Below are 25,470 nucleotides of genomic sequence, written 5' to 3' on the forward strand. Positions count from 1 at the left end.
ACTGAATAAAATCACTGGTAAGTGTACAATAGGGAATAAGCTTTCACTCACAGGCAGATGGACTGGATGATCTAATGGGTCATTATTGTATCCTGTAACATCTATGTGTCTTAGCAGGTATAGAAAACAACAAAACAAATCCACTGCTAGCTAGTAAAACAGAGCCAATTAATATTGCTTAGCTATGATGTCACCTGAAGGCGATATTTTAATGGTTCTAACATCACAACCCTGAAATATGACTTTAAGTGTGATGGGGGAGAAGAAAAAAAGCTGCATCATTCTTATGGTATTTTAACTTCAGCTGCACTCTGGACCAATCCCTCCACAAACAGTGGCCCCCGTCCTGCAACGAGCTCCATATTGGCAGATCCCAACATTCAAGATGAGCTACGTTAGCCTTATTTTGGGACTCCACATAGGCCCAGGGATTTGCCTATGCAGAATTTGTGGCAGAATCAAGCTCATTGGATGGTTCTGTAACTCTGGAGTTCAAGGTGTGTCTGTATAGTTGGTGTGTGCAATATATACAGATATCGTGATAGAGTGGTAGTGAGACCACAGTTAAGCTTGTATGAAGGGTCTTAATTCCAGGGAGAGTCATTTATTCTATGTGGAGCCAAGAATTAAAACAAAACAACCCCCTGTCCCCAAAGTTAGGTTTGTAAGTCTAAATTTAGGCACCCGCCCCAGATTTTGAAAAGCTCTGAGCACCCAACATTTCCCATTGACTTCTTTGGGTGCTGAATTTTCAATCCGGCAGATGCCTACGGTATGGATTTAGGTGGCTAAAATTAGGCATCTGTTTTCAAAAATCTTGACGTACATAAACATTTCCTGTAAATGTTTTCTTCTTGGAATGGGGCAAATATCTGCCACCAGAACGTTACAAATAATAAACCAACATCCATTAAAGGCAAATGGGATTTTTGAAAAGGAATTAAAGAAGAGCATGTACAAGTATTTTATGAAGACTCCAAAACCTCAGCAATGTGTGTATGACTAACCAATGCAATCCTATGATTTCATATTGCCGTGACCACTGTGCTATCTTCATCTCATCCCCTTCATTGCTCTCATTTATTATGTTAAATCTTAGATTGTACGGATGGATAGAGCTTACATTCCTCAACTTCTTATCCTGCACTCATGCCCATGGTGTCCAAACGCCAATAGTTCTTTGATGCAAGAACTTTGTCTCTTGGTCTCTCAATTGCTATGCAGTCCTATGTTGTTAAATACCTTATTAATCATACAAATTCATTTTTAAAAATGTTGTGATCCACCAACTATATAAAATGCAACTCAGGTGCACAGATATCACCATGGGTGTCACTGCATAATAGCACCGTTTTCTCAATCACTGTTTTCTGAGGTGCTGTATACATACCTGTAATAACCATGTCACATGCTGCTTATTCTGTCTACCTATCTGAGAGTTCTGTTGGCATGAGAAGGAACTTGACCTTAACTCTTATAGTTATCTTGTCGTTATCAGAACCCCTTGAACTCTCCTCTGTATAATGGACATCTACATGTCAGAAATCAGTTGTTTTGTAGAGCTACAGCGGGCATAGTTCCGCTGAAATCAAGGTAGCTGTGCAGACTGAGACCTCCCTAGGGATCTGGGTGGATGTTTGCAATAACACTGGTTTCTCCGGTGGGTTTGAAGAGGGGTGAGAACCCTGTGAAATTTGGTGGGTTCCCTACTCTAACTTTCCCACCTCTGGAAAGGTTTTTTGATTTGGGAGGAAGAGTAGGGTATGCCATTGGCGCATCCACTTTCTGGGTCCCATCCCTATCACATGCCAGACGATGCAGGATGTCTTCTTCCACACCATGGTGAGGAACACTGGAGTTGTAGAAGCTAGGGGTGTCAGAGGTCTGTTGGATCATGTTTATTTCACTCCTGTCCCTGGCTACTGCAGGGTCGCCCACTGCTACAGTGTGATGGAGGCTTGAGTAGCTGATTTGGGAGATGTAAACGTGTCACTTCTGTGTCTTCTGGTGAGAGGCATCTCTTCGCATGCAGTGCACTTGCTGAATTTCCTAGTGCCCGTATGTGTCTGATCGATGTGCCAATAAAAAATTACAGCACTTGAAAAGAACAATAAAATTAAAAAACTCCCAACAAATACTAAATTATTTTTAAGAGCTCAGCCTTGATCTTTGCAGCGCACTCCAGTCTCCCCTAATCTGGCATTATGTTTTGTATAGTACCTTTTTGATTTATGTTACTCTCTCCAGACGAGGTTTAGTTATTTTTATGTACCATTCAATGGCCTTTTAAAATCTCCTTCCCCCGCCTTTTGAGTTTTGGAGAAATTATTGATCACGATTTCCCTCCGTTGTCTCAAATGTGGCATATGAGTCATACCCCCACCCCCTCTGAAAGCTTTAACACGTTAAGGGAAGAATAAAAAAAACCCTCAGGACTGTGTTGCTCCAATGCCTTGGTGGCATATTTGCATCATGCTCCCTTCCAGCAAAACACCCATGATGTATATTTTCTGCCTTTCAGCCGACGATGCTTGTGGAGGGACGTTACGGGGACAGAGTGGAATTATCTCCAGTCCTCATTATCCTTCAGAGTATGGCAATAATGCAGACTGTACATGGACTATCCTAGCAGAGCCTGGAGACACCATTGCTCTGGTTTTCATGGATTTTCAATTAGAAGATGGATATGACTTTTTAGAAGTCACTGGAACTGAGGGATCCTCACTCTGGTAAGTGAGTGGCTGTATTTCCTTTTATGGCTGTACATGTTTATTTATATCTGCACATATATAACTTTAGGTTTGAAATTAACTGCAGTGGGATCCAGTGTGCACGTCACCTCATACCTGAGCCAGAAACTTCACGGTCAGCACTAGCAGTGGTTACAGTCACAATTCGAGATTTTAAACTACATTGTAATGAAAAATCTCTGCACATATTTTTATGGCTTTAGTTTTACAGTGATTAATGTCTGCTATTTGAGTTTTACAGTGATTGATGTCTGCTTTGAAGCATACTCTTTCTTAAGAGCCCTGTGGTATGTAGTTGGTTAACTAGATTAAAAACCTGTGGATGTAGAAATCTTGAACTTGCTTTTTTCTCAGTTATTTTCTGATTACTGGTAAATCTATTGCTGACAAGTTAACTTTACTGTTAATGATCCTGTGGCAAATGTGCTACTGTTTGATTTGCTCTATGTACAGCAGGCTACAGACAGAATTTAAGTACTCCTGTTCTCTCGTCCCATTAAGTCTCGTTTGATTACTCCACAAATGTGCTTGCTTTGAGAGAGCAAGGTTTATTTTGTTGGTAAGACACTTATTCCACTGCAGTCATTCCATTTCTTTTGCTTTCTTCAAGGTAACAATGATGTCTCCACGGTCAGGGCTGTGAATTACAAGTCGGGGTTTGTAGAATCAATTTGATAGCTGATGTATGAACTAATAGCGTCTAACAAAAAAAAGTTACAGGATACCCCATGTTGATGATTTGTTAATGTTTGGGTTCAGCAGTTGATGTTATAAAGATCTTGTTTGAGATGGATAGTGTTTTGACGGTGGTTGAATCTGTTGAGGTTTCAGTTGCATTTTAAATTACCTTGCTGCTTAGCTGAATTGAATGTAAAAAGGAGGAGGCCAGTGTGTTCACTGTGTGGGGTCTTGTCTACACTATGAAGACTTTATGGGTATAGTTATGCCAGCAAAGCCCCCTAGTGGAAACCCAGCATGTACTGACAATGGGAATTATTTTCAGAGTGTGATTAAACTAGCACCCCAAACAATGTAAGCTGTACAGGCACAAGGACTCTGGCTGGTGTAAGCTGCAGCTACGTGTGTGTGTGTGTGTATGCGAGTACATGTTTGAACATAGATACGTCAGTTAAAGCTGTGGAGGTTTTTGTGGTTTTTTTTAACACTCTTAACCAACATAGCTATGCTAGGAAAACATTATAGCATACACGAGATCTCAAATGCATGCGTAACAAATGAAGAATGACCCATGTGAAAGCTCCAGATCCTCTCACCTCCTATCTGTGATGGAAGTTCAGGTCCAGAATCTAGTTCTGTAGCTGGTTCTTACATTGGAATCAGGGTGTTGGGGGAGGCCCGTTACAGAAAACCCCAAATTTTGCAGACGTGTGGACTGAGATCTGAGCTTAGTGGTTCAGGCCCATCTTTGTGATAAGAGAATTATCTTTCACGTACTTTGAAAATGACATATAAGTTCCTGTACATATAAACTATTTGATTTTGCATTTCCCTCCGAGAATGACTGAAAGCGAAGTAAGCATCATTATAGAAGAGAGGAGTGGAAGGAAGGAGATCTTCACTGTTTTCCTTCCCAATTTTGGAGAGCATCAGAATAAAAGTGATGTTTAAGGAAAATTCATTTAAGGAGTAGGGACATTAAATTACGTGGTTTGTCATAGCCCCCTAGGCCACTCATAAGAGAGAGGGAGCTCCATCTATGAGGTGCAAAGGCAGGGACGCTGGAACAATTTGTATAGTGGGGGTGCTGAGAGCCTTTGAACCAGCCTGTAAATGCTGTATATCGTGAAATCCGCCTCAAGCCAGAGGTGCAGTGGTTTGATTCACTGGTGACTTGAGATTTCCTCATTGGATTCCCTTGGTGATAAAGAAGTTAGCTCAATATCCTCATGCTTGCTCAGACATTGTACCTCTCTATTTGTCAAGGCCCGAATGTGGGGCACAATGTTCAGCTCCCTCCCAATGAGAAGGAGCCAAATATTACTCACGCAGGAGATTTAAAATGCTGTGGGCTTCATCTCCATAGTGCAGCTGATTCTTCCTGCAGCTGCAGATTCGTGATAATGTTATTTTGGATGTAAATAATTTCTCAGCAGTAACTGTGTGTGTTGGGAGGGGACACACCAAAATATGTGTGAAGTGGAGGTCACTTTGGCACTAAAATGAGTGGAGTCCCATGAAACGAGAGGCACCTGGGAGATGCGTTAAGCTCGCTTCCGTAGGCTGCGGAGTAATCTTAGACATTGGAAATGGCAACAGGGTAGAGAATTCCTAACCAGTTCCAGGTGGAAGGAGCAGATGAGAGAATGAATCCGAGTCAGTTTCAGAGTTGTAAAATGTTTTTGCACAACCATTATTTCGTGCGCCTGAATGAAAGGCTGGTGGATTGACGGACAGAGATAGAAATCATAAGGGATACCCAGTATTGGAAACAGCTGGTAAGAGAAGAGCTGAAGCTAAGGAGGGCAGTGTTTTAAATGAGAGGTTACTGTGGAGGTTCTTAACGGCAAAAACAACTAGACTCCCAAAGAAAGTGCCTGAAGCATCACTGCAGTTGCTATAGGGGAGAACCATGTAGGGAGCATCAATTTAATATACAAAGAGTCAGACTAGATGGCCCAAAATGTCACTCAGCTCTTGTAGGCAGTCGAGTGCTCGGTGCCTGGTGGATTCATGTACTGCTTTCTGCTCACTCAACACGGAGTTAAAACTTGTAGCTACTGATTGATGGAGACGACTGTTCTTCGGAACCCCACCCTGGGGAAGGGGAAGAATTAAAAGTCTAAAATAATTAAAGAAATCACCTGGGAGTACCAGAAAAGAAGATTAAATTATGATGATTTACAAGGGTCCTGTCACTGCTACAATACTTGAAGAAGAGTTTGGCGTAAGCTCAAAAGCTTGTCTCTTTCACCAACAAAAGTTGGTCCAATAAAAGATCTTACCTTACCCACCTTGTCTCACTAACATTCATTTATGCAATTTATACTTGCCTGGCAAATGTGGGGGAATAAGATTAATATTAGGTAGCGGCCATTTATTGTGTACCAGTTGTTTACTGTTCCCCAGGACACCTTTGAAAATTAGATATAGCTGTTTTATGAGCAAACTCTTTTTATTAGCATACATTAATATTTTAGGGCACTGTTACTGCTTAGCTATTCAGCGCTGCAGGAAGGATCTATCGGCTGAGCAATACAGCAGGGCGGGAAGTTATCGGATGGACTCTGAAAACAAGATTTCTTCAGCCTGTGCATGTTGCTTCCTGAAAGTAAAATCACACTTGTTTGAGGAAACCTGTGTTAAAACCAACTGTTAACAGGGAATCCATTCATAATCCACAGATACACATTTTCAAAGCACCTATGTGATTTAGGCTCACAGTTACCAAAATCCCTTTTGAAAATGGGACTTCAGTGCTTTCGAAAATGTTACCCCAACATTTACTTCAAGGGTGAGACCCACCCCCATGCAGAAGGCCCACACATGGCTTGTGCGGTGCTGAGAACGTCAAAATAGGTGGTACATATTCATTGACTCTCTTCCCTCAGTGGACTGCCGCTGGGGTTTAGTTTAAAGACCAACACTATTAGCTGTGTCCAGTGGATCGGCTGCTACAGCAGGACAGTCAAGACACACTGCACGGTGAGTGAAATCACACACCTTGTGCAGGTGTGAATTTCACTCTTAAGAGTCCCCAGCAAGGTTTGTTTTCCAAGGTGCATTCTGCACTCCTATATATGTGTGAAAAATACACAGGCAAGATTTATAGGCTCCAGTCAATTTGAAGGACCCAATTTAGTATTCTCTAGAAGCAAACTCATCAGTTCCATATGCAGAATGACAGAGTCCTTTTTAAATTTCACTTTTCAAAGCTGGCCGTCGCTACCCTGAGCCTGGTAATTAAATTCAGATGACTCATTTTTTAAATAATTTTTGCCTGTGGGGAAGAACTGAAGCTCATATCTATTCTTTAAATATGTTGATATGATTCAGCTTGAAAATATTGCTAGAAACTCCTTCTTTCTTTTTTTTAATTTGTTTTATGAAAACCTAGTTTTAATTATTGGTAATGTGGCAGATAAACTCCTGGCCAAATAAACCATTATATCTAAGTACCTCGCAACTACAATGTTTCATTTAATAAGTATTATAAACTGTTTTAATCAAGTCCAGAAATGCGTACAAATAAACAAAATCCAGTCTAGCCCACTCTCCCACAAAATCACTCATGTCTCGTTCAAGCTACAGACTATTACAATTAAAAAATATACAAGAGCACCAAGCCATGCAAATTATGGGAGTTTGGTTGGGGCCGGTGCCATTGTTACTGCTATCTTCCTCCAAGAATTGATTGAGCTACACATCTAGAGACAGATTCTGCAGCACTCGGGCATTGATAGGCAGCACAAAGTTGCTAAACCATTGTACCAGACAATAGAATTGACTCTCTGCCGGACAGACTGTCTTACAAGTTCCACCCTGGGTTGAGATTCTGACGTAGAGTGGGGGACAGTGAATTTAAATTACTCAAGGGCTTCTGTGCAAGTCCGGCTTCTGCAATTTATGCTCACAGTGCATGTCTGTGGGAGATGCTCTGAAAGATGATGCTACATCTCTCTTAATAAGAATATAGTTTAGCTCGGTTGGCTAACTTGGCCTAGGAAGGATGGTCCCATGGTGAAGACACTGGGCTGGCACTTGTGAGATTTAGATTCTTTGCTTTGCTGCACACTGTATGTTTGGACATGTTACTCAATCTTGCTGCTTCCATCCCCCATCTGTAAAATGGGGATACTCCTTCTTTCCCCCACCCTTTTCTCTGTAACGTCTGCTTCGACTGTAATACATGGGGCAGGGGGGGAGGGGCTGGGGCAGGCTGTATGTCTGGGCAGCGCCTCTGTGCACTGCTGAAATACAGCTAATCAGGAATAACAATGAGGAAAATCATGGAATAATACAAGTTAATAAAAGGATGCGTTGGTTTTACCACATTTTAGATGTCATGAAGGAGTGAATGGGAACTGATAATTTTCTGGGAAGGTTCTTGCAAATTAATGATGACTCTTGCTGAGTTCTAACACTAAACTAACTGATTAATTTTTAATAGGCAAAGTGCTTGGACTGACTAAATATCTTGAAAGGGAGAAGAGTACTTATGCTGCCTTCCCACGCAATCAAAAAAAGTCATTTATAGGTGGAGAATCTGAAGGAAAATGCATTAGAATCAGGCTGTTCTTTGACTGGGAGAAGAATTAAATCCAAACTTCTCAGGGACAAGAATGTAAAGACAGGAGATATAAATTGCTAGTGTCTGTTGATGGTATCACAGTATGCTAAGGCTGCTCAGGTGAGATCGGGACTTCATTGAGCGAAGTGGAATGCAAACATATAGCAAGGAGAGAGGCCCTACATCAAAATACTTACGGACAAAATAGACAAAGTATGGGAGAAAGTAGGTAAGTATCCCCATTTTACAGGTGGGGACTGAGGCCCAGAGACAGCTTCTATTTAGATGGTAAGCTGTTTGGGGCAGAGATTGTCTTTTTGTTCGGTGTTTGTACTAGGCCTAGCACAAAGGAGTGCGATATTAATTATTTGTATTACCAACAGAATGTGCATTGTCCAATGTGTGACAATACAAACATCATCTGTGTGTGCCCCTCCTCCCCTCGCTGCTTTGTGAGAAGCACCTATAGCAGTGAAAGAGGATGCTGCCAATTTTGTGCCTTTCTGCAAAGCCTGCTAGCAATGGTGCCATTTAGTGCCAAATTGTATCCCGAATCTAAATTCGAATGTAGATGTCCCTAGAGCAAAAGGACTTGTCACTCCATACCAATTCATTTCAGTGATGAAGCTTTATTCCCATCCCCTCAAAAATGAATTAGTTTATTTTTAAAAACAACAACACTGATGTTCATTTGTCTGACCACAGCATGCGCTCTGGAATGCTTTGATGTTGATTCAGTGTTTCTTGATTGATTGTGTCTCTCTTATTGGTCTAATCTTCAAGTGAGAATTAGCCCTGAGATGTTAGGAGTTTTGAAATGTTCATTATGAAAGACAAACTCCTTTTTAAAACTACATTAGGTAACTGGACTTCCTAGATCGTGGGAACTCAGGAAAGTGTAATAACCCAAATTGAAATTCACCTGGAAGGATGTGTCCTTATTGCCCTGCCTATTGCTGCAAAAACTACTGTGTGTTCTTGTAGCGCGAAACTCATCCCTGTATAGAAGCACAGCAAAAAGCATATGCACCACGCAAGTCCCATATGAGCACTCAAAATAGGATGCAAGTGGCGCATAGCCCTTGGGTTACTTTTCTGTACAGGACAAATTTAATGACAAGTCATCAGGACATTAGGGTTAGGTCCTATATGAAAATCAGAACCTCCATCAGCACAGCACAGCACCTCTTAGTGTCACGCCGGGGAATTGCGTAACACTGGCTCACAAGGAGGTAGGGGAGCTCTTTTTTTTAGCATATGAAACAGATTCAGGTGCTTTTACATCAAGAGGTCCAGAGTGCAGTGCTCACAAGGGCAATGTAAGAAATGGACATTCTGATATTATTGTAATGAAAACCCACTGGTGGCTTTTTATCAGAAATATTATCCAGGTAGAACTTGAGTATTTGCAATTGAGATTTTTAATCAGACATTGTCATTAGATAATGATGATTACAAGAGTAATAAATATACTATAATAATTTTTAAATACTCAGCATGCAATTGTTTAATGTAGCTGTTCTTGGCCATTTGGAAGATGAATATAGTATTTAAAAGCATGATATGTTTTAATTGATGGGTTTTTTATATTAGCTGATCATCATTCAACATTTATATGAGGAAAAAGTTTCCTAAATCATCAATTTTTACAACTCTTTTACCCTGGAATGTGAATCTGTCCCAGTTGCTGTAGTTAATTATTGCTTTACAGCCAAATGTTGTTCCCTCTAATGGTTACAAACTGCTTTTGATTTTAGTGCTTAAAGTCCATATAGCTTGGTGAGAGAATCAGAGGTTTATACTTTCAGATGTAGGTGGGGAAAGAGTCTTTTATTCTGTTGCAAAGTTAAAAATAAATCTATCTTTTCTTTGAACTTTTGAGAGCAGCTTTGTATTTGGGAAGATGATGAGGTCAGTAAACTCAACAGAAAAAACAAACCTGAAACTGCTTTGAGACTTAAAAAATGTTTGTTAAATTTTATTATTTTGTTTAAAATGATATATTGTATTAATACATTAATTAGCATATACTTTTAAACAAAACTAGAAATTGTATTATATTAATTGATTATGCGTTAATAAATTTGTTTAGAATTATATATTAATTTTGGCCAGGTTTTGAACATATTTTACTGGCTTGAGAGAGGGGTCCAGTGACTAGGCTTCGCCACCAACCTGCTGTGTCACTTCACCTCTCTGTACCTTTCTTTCCCTTTCCACCCTCTAGTATGTAAACTTTTCAGGGCAGGGATTCTCTCTTACCATATGTATGTACAGTGCCCTGCGCAATGAGATCCTGATCACACCTAGAAGGCAGGACGTACTGTATAACCATACTGTTATGGGTTGGACAAAACCTCCCTAAAGGCTTTCATTTAGAGAGGTACGTAATAGACACTGAGCATGTATAGTGCTTTTCATGTGTGGATCTCAGAGCATTGTACAAATCTGTGGGTAAGTATCATATTTAGGTTTACTATAGATTCATAGCTTATAAAGTCAGAAGCATTGTGATAATCTAGTGTGACTTCTTGTATAAGAGAAGCCCTGGGACTTCTCTGAATTAATTCCTGTTTGAACTAGAACAGATCTTTTTTAGGAAAAAAAACCTCCAATCTTGATTTAAAAATTGCCAGTGATGGAGAATCCACCGCAAACCTTGGTAAGTTGTTCCAGTGGTTAATTACCCTCACTGATTAAAAAACAAAAAATGCCTTATTTTTTGGCTGAATTTATAGATGAAAGAGTCTTGTGATGAAACCACTGGACTAGGTCATGAATGCTGAGGGGTTCAACTCCTGGCTCTGCCAATCTCTCCCTCAACCAGTCTGTGCTTCAGTTTTGTGCCTGCAAACTGGGGATTGTAATGTTTCTGTGCCAACAGGGAAGTTGTGAGATGTCACTCATTAATGCTGTAAACAAAAAACCATGTGAACTTACCAACGTTCTTGATTCTGTACAAAATGTTCTGTAATTTAAACACAACTCCAGCAGCCACACGAAAGAGCTATAGGGGAAACTAGCAACTGGGCCATGTGGGGCCGGAGGGCACAGGGCGAGCCTTGCTTGTATTAACCCAGTGCAGGGAGCACCCTGGATATCTTCTTCTTCCACAGAGCAGCATGCAGAAGGTCTGGTGCACTGAAATAACACACACATCTAGGATCAGAGGGGTAGCCGTGTTAGTCTGGATCTGTAAAAGTAGCAAAGAATCCTGTGGCACCTTATAGACTAGCAGACGTTTTGGAGCATGCTCCAAAACGTCTGTTAGTCTATAAGGTGCCACAGGATACTTTGCTGCTTTTACACACATCTAGGTAACATCAGGGCCCTGATGGGGTGCAGCGACACGATACGGCATAATGGCTTCCCAAAGAATTGCCATGATATGTCTGCTAATAGGCTGAATATATAAGTAATTGTGTTACATGACATAGCATAAGTTATGCCAGCTAGAGAATATGTAACCTGCACCATATTGCTGTGTGATGCCAGCATTGAAAGGAAGGTGGTGACAGCTTTTAATTCTGATTTTTCTGTCCCATGTGAGTCAGGGTTGCTGAAAAGGCTAAAAATAAATCCTGTAAGGCAAAACATCAGACTTACTGTCTGTAGCTCCTCTCTTCTAAGGGAGTCTATGTTGTACAAGCATGGATGCTCACAAAACCCCAGTCGATTGTTATGGTCACCAGGTGATAGGCAAACTGAGGTGCAGAAATTTAATTCACTTGTGCAATTGTACATGAGCCAGTGGTGTACCTGGGAAGACAATCCAGAAGTTCTGAACCCTCGGCTTCTTCTCTAACAACGACACCATTCGCCCCCCTCGGAGCTCGGCATGGAGCCCACCAGTCCTGATTCTCAGTGCCCAGCTCAAACTACAAATAAATTTGTTAGTCTCTAAGGTGCCACAAGTACTCTTGTACGTTTTACAGATACAGACTAACACAGCTGCTACTCTGAAACCAGAGAAAACATTATAACACAAAAGTGTTTGAATGTCCTTTCTTCAGTCCCCCACCTCCCTTCAGAGAGTTGGGGGAATTGGAGTTCTTTTTGAATCCCATAATGGCTGTAGCCATGACAAAACCAGAATGGGATGTTGAATCCCTGCTGTGTTTCAGGTGTTCAGGATGAGGAAGATGGGCATCTCAGGTACCTTGCAGCCCCTAGGTATATAAGAATCTTCTGCTTAGTTTGAGTTTGTTAAAATCTTGTCACATGATCCTTCTCTTCTTCCCACTCCCTGAATTGTCCTGTGGACAGTGGGTGGAACACATGTCTTTTCTCTGCCCTACCCCCACCTCCTATTTATCATATTGCCTTTATATAAATGCATGGTATGCTCACATCATGAATGCTGCATGCAGATGTAGTTGCCTCATCTCAAAAAAGATATTTTGGAATTGGAAAAGGTACAGAAAAGGCCAACAAAAATGAGTAGGGGTATGGAACAACTTCCATATGAGGAGAGAGAAATAAGACTGGGACTCTTGAGCTTGGAAATGAGACAACTAAGGCGGGATGTGATAGAGGTCTATAAAATTGTGACTGGTGTGGAGAAAGTAAATCAGGAAGTGTTATTTACTCCTTCTCATAACACAAGAACTAGGGGTCACCAAATGAAATGAATAGGCAGCAGGTTTAAAACAAACAAAAGGAAGTATTTCTTCACACAATGCACAGTCAGCCTGTGGAACTCTTTGCCAGAGGATGTTAGGGTTCAAAAAAGAACTAGATAAGTTCATGGGGGACGGGTCCATCAATGGCTATTAGCCATGATAGGCAGAGATGCAAAACCATGTTAACTGACATCTAATATTATCTGTCTGATTCTCCAGTATCAAATCTGCTTTTTGCTCATCTTGGATGTGAGATATTCAAAACCACTGAGTGGGCTTGTTCAATAATACGTGTCATGGTCTACCCAGCAAATTGAGGAGAGCAGAGTACTTGTTCTTCAGAGGATGGGTGGTTACAGTTTCATATCATGATGATGCTTTGATTGCAAGCTCTTTGGGTCAGGCACACTCCTTGCTGTTGTTGTTTGTTGTTGTTCTGTGTTTGTACATTGCCTAGCACAATGAGGGCCTAGTGTCCCTGAGTAGAGCTCCTGGTGATGATGATGATTCATAGCAATTAGCATTGCTGTTTTACATAGCTACTTTTAATGAATTGCATGGAATGAGTTTATTTTCTTATGTCTGTAAGTGCTTTCTGATCCCCAACTTCCAGCTTCAGGGCTTTCTAGAGACAGCTTGTGTTTGAGAGCTCTCTCAGGACTTGATCCAAATTCTGTTGAAGCCAATGGAATGACATTCGGCTTCACTGGACTTTGGATCAGCTCCTTAGTTAAGCAGATAACCTACTGCCTGTTGAAGTGTTTCTCTCTTTTCTACCACTGCTGCAGCTCAACCACCCTAATCCTCCATCACCCTGCACCTTGTGCAGTTGTTTGACACCAGAGGAGAGTGGGTCTAAGAATGCTTCCAATTGACAGTGGTTTGCACCGACTTTGCATTCACTGCATTAGTGTGAATGATTACACAAAGTGAGGGTCAGCAGAGGATTAGGCCTCCCTGGTGTATTTTCATTTCAGATCCCTAGCTAGCTGCCAGTTGCAACAGAGAGGCTGTAAACCACACACCCCTATAGCTGGGTAAAAATGGCTTACATCTCTCTGCTGTCCTTTCCTTTGGGATTTGTCCTAACAGTGATTACTTTCATTTGAAAGTTGACAAGCATTCTATCGTCCCACTGCACGCAAGAGGCAGAAAACTAGAGAAGATTAGTTATTCTGCTCCTTGAAATAACCTATTTCATTATCGGTTGAAGCCCAGATAATGCAAGTATGAAAGTTTCCCTTTTTTGTGCACTGAATTAGGTTTAAGAGTCAGTTAAATAAGATACTTTTATCTGTAATATTTGGATGCTTTTCTTCCCTGGTTCTATTTTTCAGAGGACCGGGAATGAATAAAAAATATATGTGCAGTGGCTTTTTTTAATCCACTGTTTAAATGTCAGCTACATCTTCATCAGGATGTGGAAACAGATGTTCTTACTCAGTTTGTGCACTTTTTAATTTTTTTTTTGAGAGCTCAGTAATGCTTAAAACTGGAGACAAATACTCTACAGACGGCTTTTTATTTTAGCAGCGATCGATAAGTTGTTTCTTGCATGGCAAATCAGTGTCTCCTAGCAAGCCCCCCACCCTTTTTTTTAATCTTAGAACCTATATTCTGTAGAGATACCGCACCTTTCATTTAAGGATCTGAGCACCTTATAGATATTAAAAAACTGGTCAGTAAAATTGGATATGTTTGAAATTCCTCCCTCCCCCCACAACACACTCATCTTTTTACCACCCACTAACTTACAGCTCCTTTCTGAACTGAGTAAATATTATTATACCCAGCTCACAAGTGGGTAAATTGAGCAGTGGAGAGAGGCTGTAATTGCTGGGTAACACTTCCTATGATCCTGCACTCAAGGCAACTGATTCTCCATTGCTTTGCACCTCGTTCACACCAGTGCAAAGCAGCTATAAAATAGGCTGTCCAATCAGAATGGTAACATTTTACATCCTCATTGCCCTGGCATAAATAACCACAAATGGTACAAGTTGTAACACACTAACTATACTGTTATAGATGGTACAACCTCCCTAGTGTGGACACAGTTATACTGGGAAGGGGAATAAGCTATACAGTTGCATACGATATCTTTATACCAGTGTTACTATGTCTACACTATGCTTGTACTGGTACAACTATATTGGTAGAAAAATTACATCCCAACTGACATTGTTATCCCAGTACAAAAACCTTGTGTAGATCAGGCATCTCCTGGGGCACATCTGGGGTCAGTCCTGAGGGGCAGAGTTTTCTCCCTTTGATTTCAGGTATACAGGTAACATTTACCACATCGGTATTCTTGTCTTTTGGTACCCCTAGGGTGCCATAAATGAATGTTCCTCACTGCAGGAATCACAGATAAATCAGTGCTTTGAAATGGAAAATTTAGTGTCATTTGCTGTAGTGGCCATGACAATGCATCTCTTTCTAGCCACCTTAGTCTCATGTTATACAGTCCCTTTCTTTCCCGTCTGTCTCAGATATTTTGATGTGCATGCAGTTTCCAGTGGTATAAGCGCCAAATCCGTTAGTTGTGCCCCATATTCTAGGCTTTATTGGTTAATGTTTGTTTAGCACCTTGGAAGTCTAGAGCGGTATCTGATTGTATGCTTTTGCCTTCTTTGTGTTAAGTACCATGCACACTCATGCTGGCAGAGATGGGTCCTGGGGGACAGTGTTTCTCCCATCAAGAAGAAGAGGCAGATCCCTCAATTTGTGTGCACAGGTCTGGGGAGAAATCCACTCTATGCAGAGATCCTGTGCTCCATTTAAGTACTACTTAAGCCCAAACTCATAGGCTTCATGCTGGTTCTGTTTGTGCCAGCGTGACTTTCACTAGTTAGTGTATCTGTCATGTTGAATTTCACCAGGTGGGGGCGCTGTCTGTTAAGAGTTCAAAAAACTCAGGAAGACAGACTGGAAATGGAAATGTTATTGTACTGTTTTAATTTTCTTCAATCTCATAATTTTCACTAATTTTTGGGGGGTGGGGTCTGTGCTGTGATTTTTGGACTCTAGATCCACGAAACTGCAGCTACCTGGAGAGACAGTCAGGAGGCCTGTCTGAAGTGAAGGCCGTCTCCGATCCGGCAGCCAGCTTTGGAAATGCTAGTAACTTACCTCACAGGCAGGGCTGTGCTATTGTGTGATGTTCCCTGTTTGCTTCTGGCAGGCATGCGCCAGCTCGCTGGGATGATCCGGCTTCAGCAACTTGCTGGGTTGTGCTTTGGCCCTTGTTCTTCAAATTGCAGATTCATGTTAAAATAGGAATTTCAGGTCAGTGAGCTGAACCCTCCCCAATGGGAGGTAGCTGGCACAGTTCTTGTGTGTGTTCATTTTAGTGGCTGAGGTTTAGAGTTGGAGTTCATCTAAAATGCTCCCCCTGGGGGATGTGAAGATCTCATGCAATTGAGCTTTCTCATCTCAATACAGAAGCAAAGTTGGGGGGATGGAGAGCATGATAACTTAGGGTATTTGACGGGCTGGGTTTAATATTGTATTTCTTCATGGCAGCCTACTGTACTATATAAATAATAATAAAAATAAAACATGGAACTCTTCAGGAGTTTTGCCCAAGTAAGCATTGCAGGATCAAGTTTGATTAGAGAGTGGGTGGAGGCTTCACAACGATCCCTTTGAGTGTAGGTCCACAGAGGCGCAGGAGGTATAAAGCCCAAATCCTGAAAAGATTTAGGCATGTGCTTAATTCTAAGCCAATGAGCAGTGTCCCATGGGAGTGCTCCAAGTGCTTAAAATGAAGCGTATGGCTTAATCTTTGCAGGATCAGGACCTAAGTGGTTTGCCCAGGGTCACATGGTGAGACTGATGCATGGTTATTAATAGAATTCGGGAAGGTTGTCTCCTGGCCCTATTCCCACTGCTAGAGCAATTGCATGCTGATATTGCTACTGTGCTGCTTAAACTTGTCAATAGCAAAACGGGCCACATTCGCTCAACTACACCCATAAGTTTGGTCAAACTTCATTTGACTCCTTGGTAACATGGAGTCACTTCCCTTCTGTGAACGCTGCTCTTGGAAACCCATTCCTTCCCTGACTAGCTTCTAGACTCTGATTTGCTTTTGTTGTTCCAAAGTTGTTGAATACTCGCAGCTCCCAGTGATTTCATGTGGACTACAGGGTGTCCAGTGCTTCTGAAAGCCCAGCCCTGCACAACTCCTTTGCCAGCAGCATGGCAGAGCGAGAGAGACTTTTTGTAACAAATTACAATGAAAGGGCCCCTTGACCTCTTCTGCTTTGTTTCATGCAATAAAACATGATTAGATTTCTTATACCGTTTCCTGACCTATCTTATTTTTCTATGCATTAATATGATTAATTCTATTTGCCGGATGGTAGAGGGCATTTCTATGAATATTCAGGCAATTTTCATGGTCTAAAAACATCATCTCTGATGGTTTACAAGCTACACTCATCATCTTTTAATTGTCTTTATCATCCTACTTTGTCCCTCTTTCATTTCACTGACACAATGCTCACCTCCCCTGAGCACAGAGAACCCTGAGTAAGTAAGGCAGCTGATCAGTGGACAGTGTCCGTGTGGGAAAGAGACTGCAGGACGTGGAGAGTCACCTGCAGGCTTTCCAACAAGCAGAAATCAGCTTTCAGAAATGCCTGTCAGATACCTGGAATGGAGGACAAGCTAAAGCTTGCTTCTAAAAATGCTGTTTACTCACAGGCTAAAGGGAGGTCTCAGCAAGATTTCTCTTGTGTGCAAACTTGGCTAAGACAAAATTTTGGATGGAAATGGGGCTACAAAGTGAGCAGTGGGTTAGTGATGAAGGGAAGACATTGTGGATAGGATTCTCCACTGCCTGGTACCTTGTGCAGGAATTAACGTTTGGGCAAAATGGGCGTAAGGTTGAGGCTGGTTCGTGTCATCTGTACATGGGACTCATAGAAGGGAACACTGTGATAATCTCGTCTGGCCCTGCTATATAACACAGGCCATAAAACTTCCCCAAAACAATTCCTGTTTGGACAAGAGTAGATTGCGATCATTTTACAGTATATATGTTTAATGAATTTTGCGTGTTTAGTTTTGTTTTCCCCTCTTGGTTCATTACAGCTTTTCCTCTTATGAAAGGATGGGAGAATGCTGCTTTACATGTGTTCTGTCCCTGTAGCTTTTCTTCCCAGGCCTTAGTTGGAAGTCACAACTAATTAATTCAGTTTGGGGCTAATTCGCATTACTATTGTTGTTTAAATTCATTTTAGATGTCAAATGCTAATGTATATCGTGTACCATGATTAAGTCCAAACTCCTGACTCCCCTCTAATTTCCATAGCATGTTAATTCATGAGGGGAAGAAGAATTGCATTTACCATGCCTTGCACAGGCTTGAATTATGGAAACGTGCCATTAATTTTCTGGCAGAATCTCTCAAGTCTCATTTCTTATTCATATACATCTGTCCCATCTGAGCTTCACAAGTGTATGGAATCCAAGGAGGACATAGCTGCAGAGTGTATGCGGGAGAGCTTTATTTATCATTGTCGCAGTAATCACAGGGCGGTGCACGAGCGTATTATTTTGAGCACTTTAAACAGAACACCACGATGATGTCCAGGGCATTTGTGCGGCTCTGGAAGACCGTGGTCTTTACAGACAGTTGGGTCGCTCATCGAAAGACGATTACACAAACTAATAAAGAGGTCTTTAGAGGTTCCCAAACAACACTGACTTGGGGTCAGCTGTCCACTGAAGTCTCTTTTATATTAGTGGTAGTTGGATCAGCGTCATAAAAAGCAGCAAGTTGACAGCAGATTAGTATCTAGATAAGGGAGGTCTTGTGCTTAAGACATTAGCCTGAGCCTCAGGAGACATAGGTTCAATTCTGGGCTCTGCCTAGATATTCCGTGGGATGTCACTTAATTTCTCTCCTTCTGCTTGTATCTATGTAAATCAATGCAGGGGGCTGGACTTGATGACTTCTTGCAGTCCCTTCCAGCCTTACTTTTGTATTCTGCGTTCTAGCCCTTTAACACCCCTTTGTCTGTCTTGTCTATTCAGGATGTAATCAAATGGGATTTGCCTGACTGGAGGGCATATCAGAAGCCAGTAGTGCCAGAAGGGTCAGAGCAAAAGATGCCCTTCTGCCTCCATGTGCCTCTGATATAGCTACGCGGCTGTGCATATAACAGGGATAGGCAAAGCAGTGCAGAATAGAATAAGAGCATGTTCTTTCTGTTCATTTTTCACGCTCCTACAACAAACCTTTTCTCTCTGTAATATTCAGAGAACTATTTTGCCTGCTCATTCTGGTTCTGCTGGGACTTAGAAATTCCAAAGTATTAATGGCATTGTTGGGTTGAGTTGGGAGACCTCCCAATTCTTGGCTCTACCACTGACCTGTGTGAGCCTGTGGACAAGTCCTTGCATCCCTCTGTGCCTCAGTTTCCCCTCCCACTTCGCTTAGTTTGTAAGCTCTTTGGGGGCACGGACTGTCTCTTACTTGATGTTTGCACAATATCTAGCACAATGGAGCCCTGATCTCAGCTGAGCTTTCTCAGGCAATACCATAATATAAATAGTAAGACCAAGAGAGAGTCTATTCTTATTGTGATTTTGCTCAATATCAGTAGAACATTTGGTCATGATATCCAATCTTCCTCCCACTGAACTATTGTTTTCTGAAGGTCTTCCAATGCTAGTGTAGGCTGCATTTCTTTAATCCTGTTGAGCTGCTTTCCCAGTTGAGTTTCTTTCCTTATATAGCCTCCATCTGAAATGGAAAGAGATTTTTTTAGATTTTGTTTTAGGTTTCAGAGGAAAACAGGATCAGAAATTACTCGTAAATTAAGTATCCTCAAGGAAGCAGGAAGGGGGATGAGATGGGAGGACAGAAAAGGAACATTTCGGTGTTGAAAGAACAAGAAACATTTAATTAAATGTATCAGTTGCAAAGCCTTCTGCTGAAGAAGCAGTGAAACAAAGGCGCGTGTTATCATAGTCATCTCTGCAACAGCACAGAGAGAGAAAGAGAGGGGCACTTTTGAGATTAAGCATTAGAAAGTGTGTTTGGAGCCAGTCCATTGTACTTGTTTCAAGATATTTTTAATAGGTTTGTGTTTTCTCTAGCCAGTCTTTTGAAGTTTAACTTGACAAATACGCTGTAAATTAGAGAGGACTTTTGTCCTTGAGTAACAACCTTTCAGCTCGAGTGAAAAATTATGCATCTGCTGCTGCTGTTGATTTATTTCAGGCCTGAGCTATTATTTCTTTTAAAATGAATAAATTCTGCTAACGATCAACCTGTTTGGACGGTGGGGCTGTGCTCCACTGTATGTCTGAGTGATGGGTCTGGAAATCAGCGGTTCATAAGAGAAAAGTCCCAGTCATATAAACAGGAGAAATAAAGCACAGATACTCAGGGTGAGAGAACAGATTGATATCTGTACAGCCCTGATGGAATTGTTAGTTTATTATTATGGTGGCACTTAGAGACCCCACATGGCAAGAGACCATGAAGAGCCTGCACTCTAAGATGACAAGATAGTCAAAGGATGGGACTGGAGGAAGAATGCAAGATCACACATGAACTTTGTCAGATACAAGAACTGAACCCTGGTCTATGGAGTCATAACCCAGTTCCCTCACCACAAAGCATCCTTCCTCTCTTAGCTGAAAGGCTATGGAGCTGGCTTGCAATTGGACGACTTTGGCCACACTTGTTTTCTGTTCTTCCTTTGTTGACCACGCTTGGTACGTGATCAGTTCATGCTTCCTTTTTCTCGACAGTCACATGGTGACCTATTGCTGATTCAAACAAATGTCTTCACCATTTCAATATCTAGAAGCAGTTTCCCCCCTCCTCCCTCATCTAGAAATGGGCACTGAAGCAAATTGCCAGACTGGAAAAACCCTACATGCTTTGTGGGACTGTGAATCCATTTCAAAGGGTTGAGTCTAATCCCTTTCTCTACAGTGAGCCAATCCAAACATTTCCCAAAATTATACCACCAAGCAGCAGGACAATGAAAGGTGGGTTGGCAAGGTGGAGGACCAGGTGTGTTTAAAACATTTCAATCTTATTGCAGCGGGTGACAAATGGACGCTGATATGCTTCAGTGATGGGAGGTATTTCCCATCTCTCCCTCGTACTCACATCCCTCTGGACCAAAACGTATACAGTCTTATCAACGCTCTTAGTGGTTATTTGCTCCTTAATGTAAACCTCTCAGCTCCAGATCTCTAAGCCCCTCTCAAATGCTCAGTTGTAATGTGACCTCCCAGCACTGTGGGCAGTGATGGGAGAAGCTGATTTTTTAGTTCATATGGGCCAGTCTGTTTGCTGCCTTTTTCTGGTGGTTTTTCTGGTGATGATTGATCTCTCTAATGCCACGTAGTTTACGGTCTTCATTCTAATGGGCAGCATTGGTCTTTAAAGAGCTCCTTGAATGCCATACTTCACTGGGACACGAATGTCCTCTCATTTTATGGCTTTCATATTGAACTTTTCTGTTGCAGGCAGGGCTCTCCCCGTGGACGGTTCTGTTGGGAGGTAAATAATTTCTTTTTCCCCAGTGGATTCTGGCATCCAGAAAAAGAGCAGGAGCTAACAGTATGAGACTTCTCAGAGGTTATATCCAGAAATAATATGCAGCTGGTGTTAGAACAGGCATTTTGATTCCACTTTGACAGGTGTCACATCAGGTCAGGGTAAGGCAGGCCGCATTCTGCGCTGAGTGTTTGTAGGATGGACACTCAGCACGAAAGGTAGACGTGGTGGCTGGGGCCATCTTTGTGTGTCTAAGCTGGGTCAAGCATCACAGCAAATCTCTGGTACTGTTGTCATGGCAGTGCCCAAGGTGAAAAAATGATTCTGGTTCTGAATAAATACCAGAAGGTTGAGGCAAAGTCAGGGAAGCCATGGGAAATGAAGCTCAGCTGGACAGTCTGTCCTTAACTCAACATTTCCCGAAGAGTGGGGCCCCTTGAACAGTGTGGGGCTGAAGGATTTGCTGAGTGGGATGTGGCTAGGCCTTTTACTTGCTCTTCAGAACCTCAGCTTTCATTACAAGGAGGAAATCAACAGTCACTAGGCGTGTGATGGAAACCTTGAAAACATGAGCTAAGTGTACCTAGGGCAGCAATGCCTGCCTCAGGTTGCAGAGAGCCTGAAACAATGGGTCTGCCGTGTGAACTTCCCCATTCATCTCGGTGAGTGCTGCCTTGGATGCCGGGAATGATGCATTAAATGTCAACACAGTTTGCTGATTCACTGCATAGCGCAAACAAGAAAGGAGAGGAGGCGTATCGTATTGTGAAGATGTACTCAGTCTCACCTCCATGACTGCTCATGTTGGGCAGACCTTTAACAAGAGGCAGTGTCGTTGTGAGGGGCCGTGTGAGGATGATTGGCTTCACTTTCCTGAAGAAGGCTTCAGTTTAATATGTGTGGGAATCACTGCCCGACCTCTGTCTAGTGTGCTTGCTTCAACATCGGCTTGACTGTGCCCTGCCTGCCTGCATTTGTTTCACAGACCACATTGCTAGAAGCCCTTTGCTAAGAATGGTCCCCAGCTCCAGGCTGCATGCTCTCACTGTCGCCACTGCAGGTACCCTCAACCTCCTTGGTCTCGCCAAAGCTGGCTACGGCGTTAACCTTTTTCAGTCGTGATCTGTATTCTGAATGTTGATGCTGCACAGGTACGCTGGCCTATCATCCGGTTGAGGATGCATTTTATTACCATCAGAGGTTTATAAATTAACCCAGATTTCAGACTGTCATTGGAATGTGTCCTTAAAAATAAAATCTCCCTCCCCAGCAATGGTTTGTGGCAATTCAGAGTTAAAGAGAGGCTGATTTGCCAGGTTGAAGAACTCTTGTCAGTTGAAATGCCTCAAAAAATAAAGGATCCCTCAGCCGGGTTGCCAATTCTGAACACATCACCAACTTCTTCTCATTAATCCTGTCTATTGCAGTATTGCCTAAGGACCACTCCGGAGCAGGGCTGCACTGTGCTAAGCACTGTACAAACACAGAGTAGCAGATAGAGACCCCGCCCTGAAGAGTTTACAATCTAAATAGACTATAAGAAAGAGGCAGCTTAAGGGGACGGAGCCTAACCCACAAGCAGAGTTAGCAATGGGGTGGTAGCAACCATCATGTTAGTTCCATGATTTTCTAACATAGTGCTGCAGTCTGTTAGACACAAATAAACAAACAAGGACAAATAGCCTGGAGATGACTGAGAACAGGTGGAGTCCCTTTAAACCAATATGAGCTATACTTTTTTTAATGTTTCAACTGTGCTCTGGTCTTATTCTGCATTGGAGACTGGCACAGGCTGGGGTAATCTGAAAGCCTTTAAAAGTCAGCAAGGTATGCCACCTCCAACGCCGTCATAAAAATGAAGACAAGGTGGGCAAGGTAATATCTTTTATTGCTGAGAGAGACAGAAGTTGGTCCAATAAATATTACCTTGCCCACCTTGTTGTGCTAATATCCAGGGACCAGCACTGCATTCCTTCATAAATAACCGGGTTGTGCACTGTGCACAAAACAAAAAACCCACCGGGCTCTTTGTGTGTATTGAATATGCTTTTGCATGACATTATTTACCCTCGGGAACCTTTGTTAATATGTGGCAGGCTGCCTTGTTAAATATAAATGATTCAACATACAAATATAATAAAATTTTCCACGGCTTAGACAACCTAGATTCCATTAGAAAATACTCCAGACTAGCAATACTATTTACAATATAAAACTACCTATTTAGATAGGTCACAATTGAAGATCATATGATCACTTTCCTATTCCCTGCATCCTTTTCCCCACCCCCTCTTTATTTAATATGTGTTTTCTAAATTAATTTTGATAATTATCTTCTATGTGATGGAACGATTCAAATTAGCACTTTTAGCCAGAATTACCTGCATTAAGAATCTCTCTTTTCTTTTCTTTTTTAAAAAAAAGCATAAATGTAATTAATTGCATCAATTATAATAATGTGGCTTAGCTTGTGTTAGTTTTCTCATTATAAAATCTGGTTTTGATAAGTCAGCTCTTTTAAAAGGGAGAAAAGTGCTCCGGGCAGGGAGCTGGTGTTGAAATGGTTTTGATCTAGGAACCTTTGAAGGAAAAAGATTTTTATATATAATATATAGACAAGCTGACTCAGGGGTTGGTGCTGGGATATGGAGCCTTCCCCTTGGCAGTGACAGGCTAGAGAGGAAGAATGGGCTTGTGATCTGAGTGCTGGCTCGGTATGCAGAAAACCTGCTTCAAGTCCTGGCTTTGCTGCAGACTCCTGCCATGAATCATTGAAGCGTTGGAGGAGCATTTCAAAGGTGTTTGGGTACCCAACACCCAGTGACTTTAAGGGCCTTGTTTAAAATAACAATTAATTAAATAGTAATTTTAAAAAAATGTGTTAAGTTCTAGCCACCCTGATGCGTAATTCCCCATACAACAAAATCCCAGCAGCATGAAAACAGTCATTCAAACAGGAGCATGGCAGTGAGCCACTGTGGGGAAAAGAAATCCCTTTCTACCCCTCCACTGTCTCCCAAGCACCCTGTAAAACAGTGGGTCCTTTGCAACTTGCCCAAAAGGTCCTCAAATTCAGGCTGTCTCAGACCTGGAGAATAAGTTTCAGAGTACGCCGTGGGTGTCCTCCTAGCTGTCCCTGCTCCTTTATAATGGGGGAGCTCCTCCAGCTAACCTGCCATTACTGACCTCAGCAGTAGCAGTATAGCAATGGGGGAGAGGCAGGTGCCCAGATAGGGATGAAATGGGGATGATGGTGCTGGTTTACATTGCAGAGAGGGCTGTGAGAATGCATTCAGTATTGCTTGTGGACACTAGAATACTATAGTGATGGGTGGACATACAATTAGATATGCAGCCAGTGTTTCAAACTCCGACCAGCTGCATGGAAGTCACTGCTTTCCGATAGTGGATGGGGAAAAGCGTTGTTGAAAGTCAGTCAGTTCCCTAGTTGGTGGTTTCTCAAGCTGGGAGTTGTTTTCGCGCAGAGGGGAGGTGGGGCTCTGAACTTTTATTTCTGTTGTAACATGGGGTCTCGTTGTGAGAAAGATTGGGACCCCTGGCACTAAAATCACACACTCATCCTCTTCGCCCAGCTGCTGTCATTGAAGTATTTAGTGAATTTGTATGAAATTCACCACACGGTTTGTTGGGCGAAAAAAAAATACTTGAAAAAAATCAAAACATTACTTTCAAAATGTCCTTCAATTTTTGAAAAAACGTGCAAGTATTTTTTTAAAAGCTCAATTCAAATGTTCCATTCAACCCAAAATGACTTTTTACTTTTCCCTGAAACTATTTCAGGTTGACCCAAAACAGAGTTATTGATTGTTTTTGTTTTTTTTAATCGCCAGCAAACCAAAAAAGTCAGTTATTTGCACAGCTTTTCTCACCACTACAGGGCGTGCGTGCGTGCGTGTGTGTGTATGTGCATGCACGAGCATGTGCTTTTGCTATTGCTCTTTGTGGTTTTCTTCCTGTTGTCAGGAGTAACCAGAGTCCTGCACTCTCCCAAGTGGTCGGTACAGAACCATCCACTGGCACAAAATTTACTCCTCACACTCTGCACGCATATGATGTGGTAAAAAAATAAGAAAATAGTAATAAATAAAAAGAACCAAACCCTGCCAGCAAACTGTGGTGAGTTTGTGCTTGCAAAATTATCAAATAAAAATCTTTTAATTGCTTAAATGAAAGTTGGCAAGTGATCAATTCACAATTCAAACAAATCAAGGTGTTTTACAGTGCATTCTACCAGAAGGGCCAGAGAACACAGGTGCATGGTGCTCAGTTCCTTGGCTCACCAGCTTGTGCCTAGAA

The 25,470-nt window shown here is 41.9% G+C and overlaps 1 protein-coding gene across 1 annotated transcript in view; it reads left to right on the forward strand.

Annotated features, from left to right (window-relative positions):
• CSMD2 (CUB and Sushi multiple domains 2) overlaps positions 1-25,470 on the forward strand; it is a 531,569-nt gene that overhangs the window by 165,353 nt on the left and 340,746 nt on the right. Inside the window, 1 exon segment of the mRNA XM_030539111.1 lies at positions 2,522-2,729. Coding sequence (XP_030394971.1) covers positions 2,522-2,729 — 208 coding nt within the window.

This window comes from Gopherus evgoodei, chromosome 20, assembly GCF_007399415.2.
Source record: "Gopherus evgoodei ecotype Sinaloan lineage chromosome 20, rGopEvg1_v1.p, whole genome shotgun sequence".
Lineage (NCBI taxonomy): Eukaryota > Metazoa > Chordata > Testudines > Testudinidae > Gopherus > Gopherus evgoodei.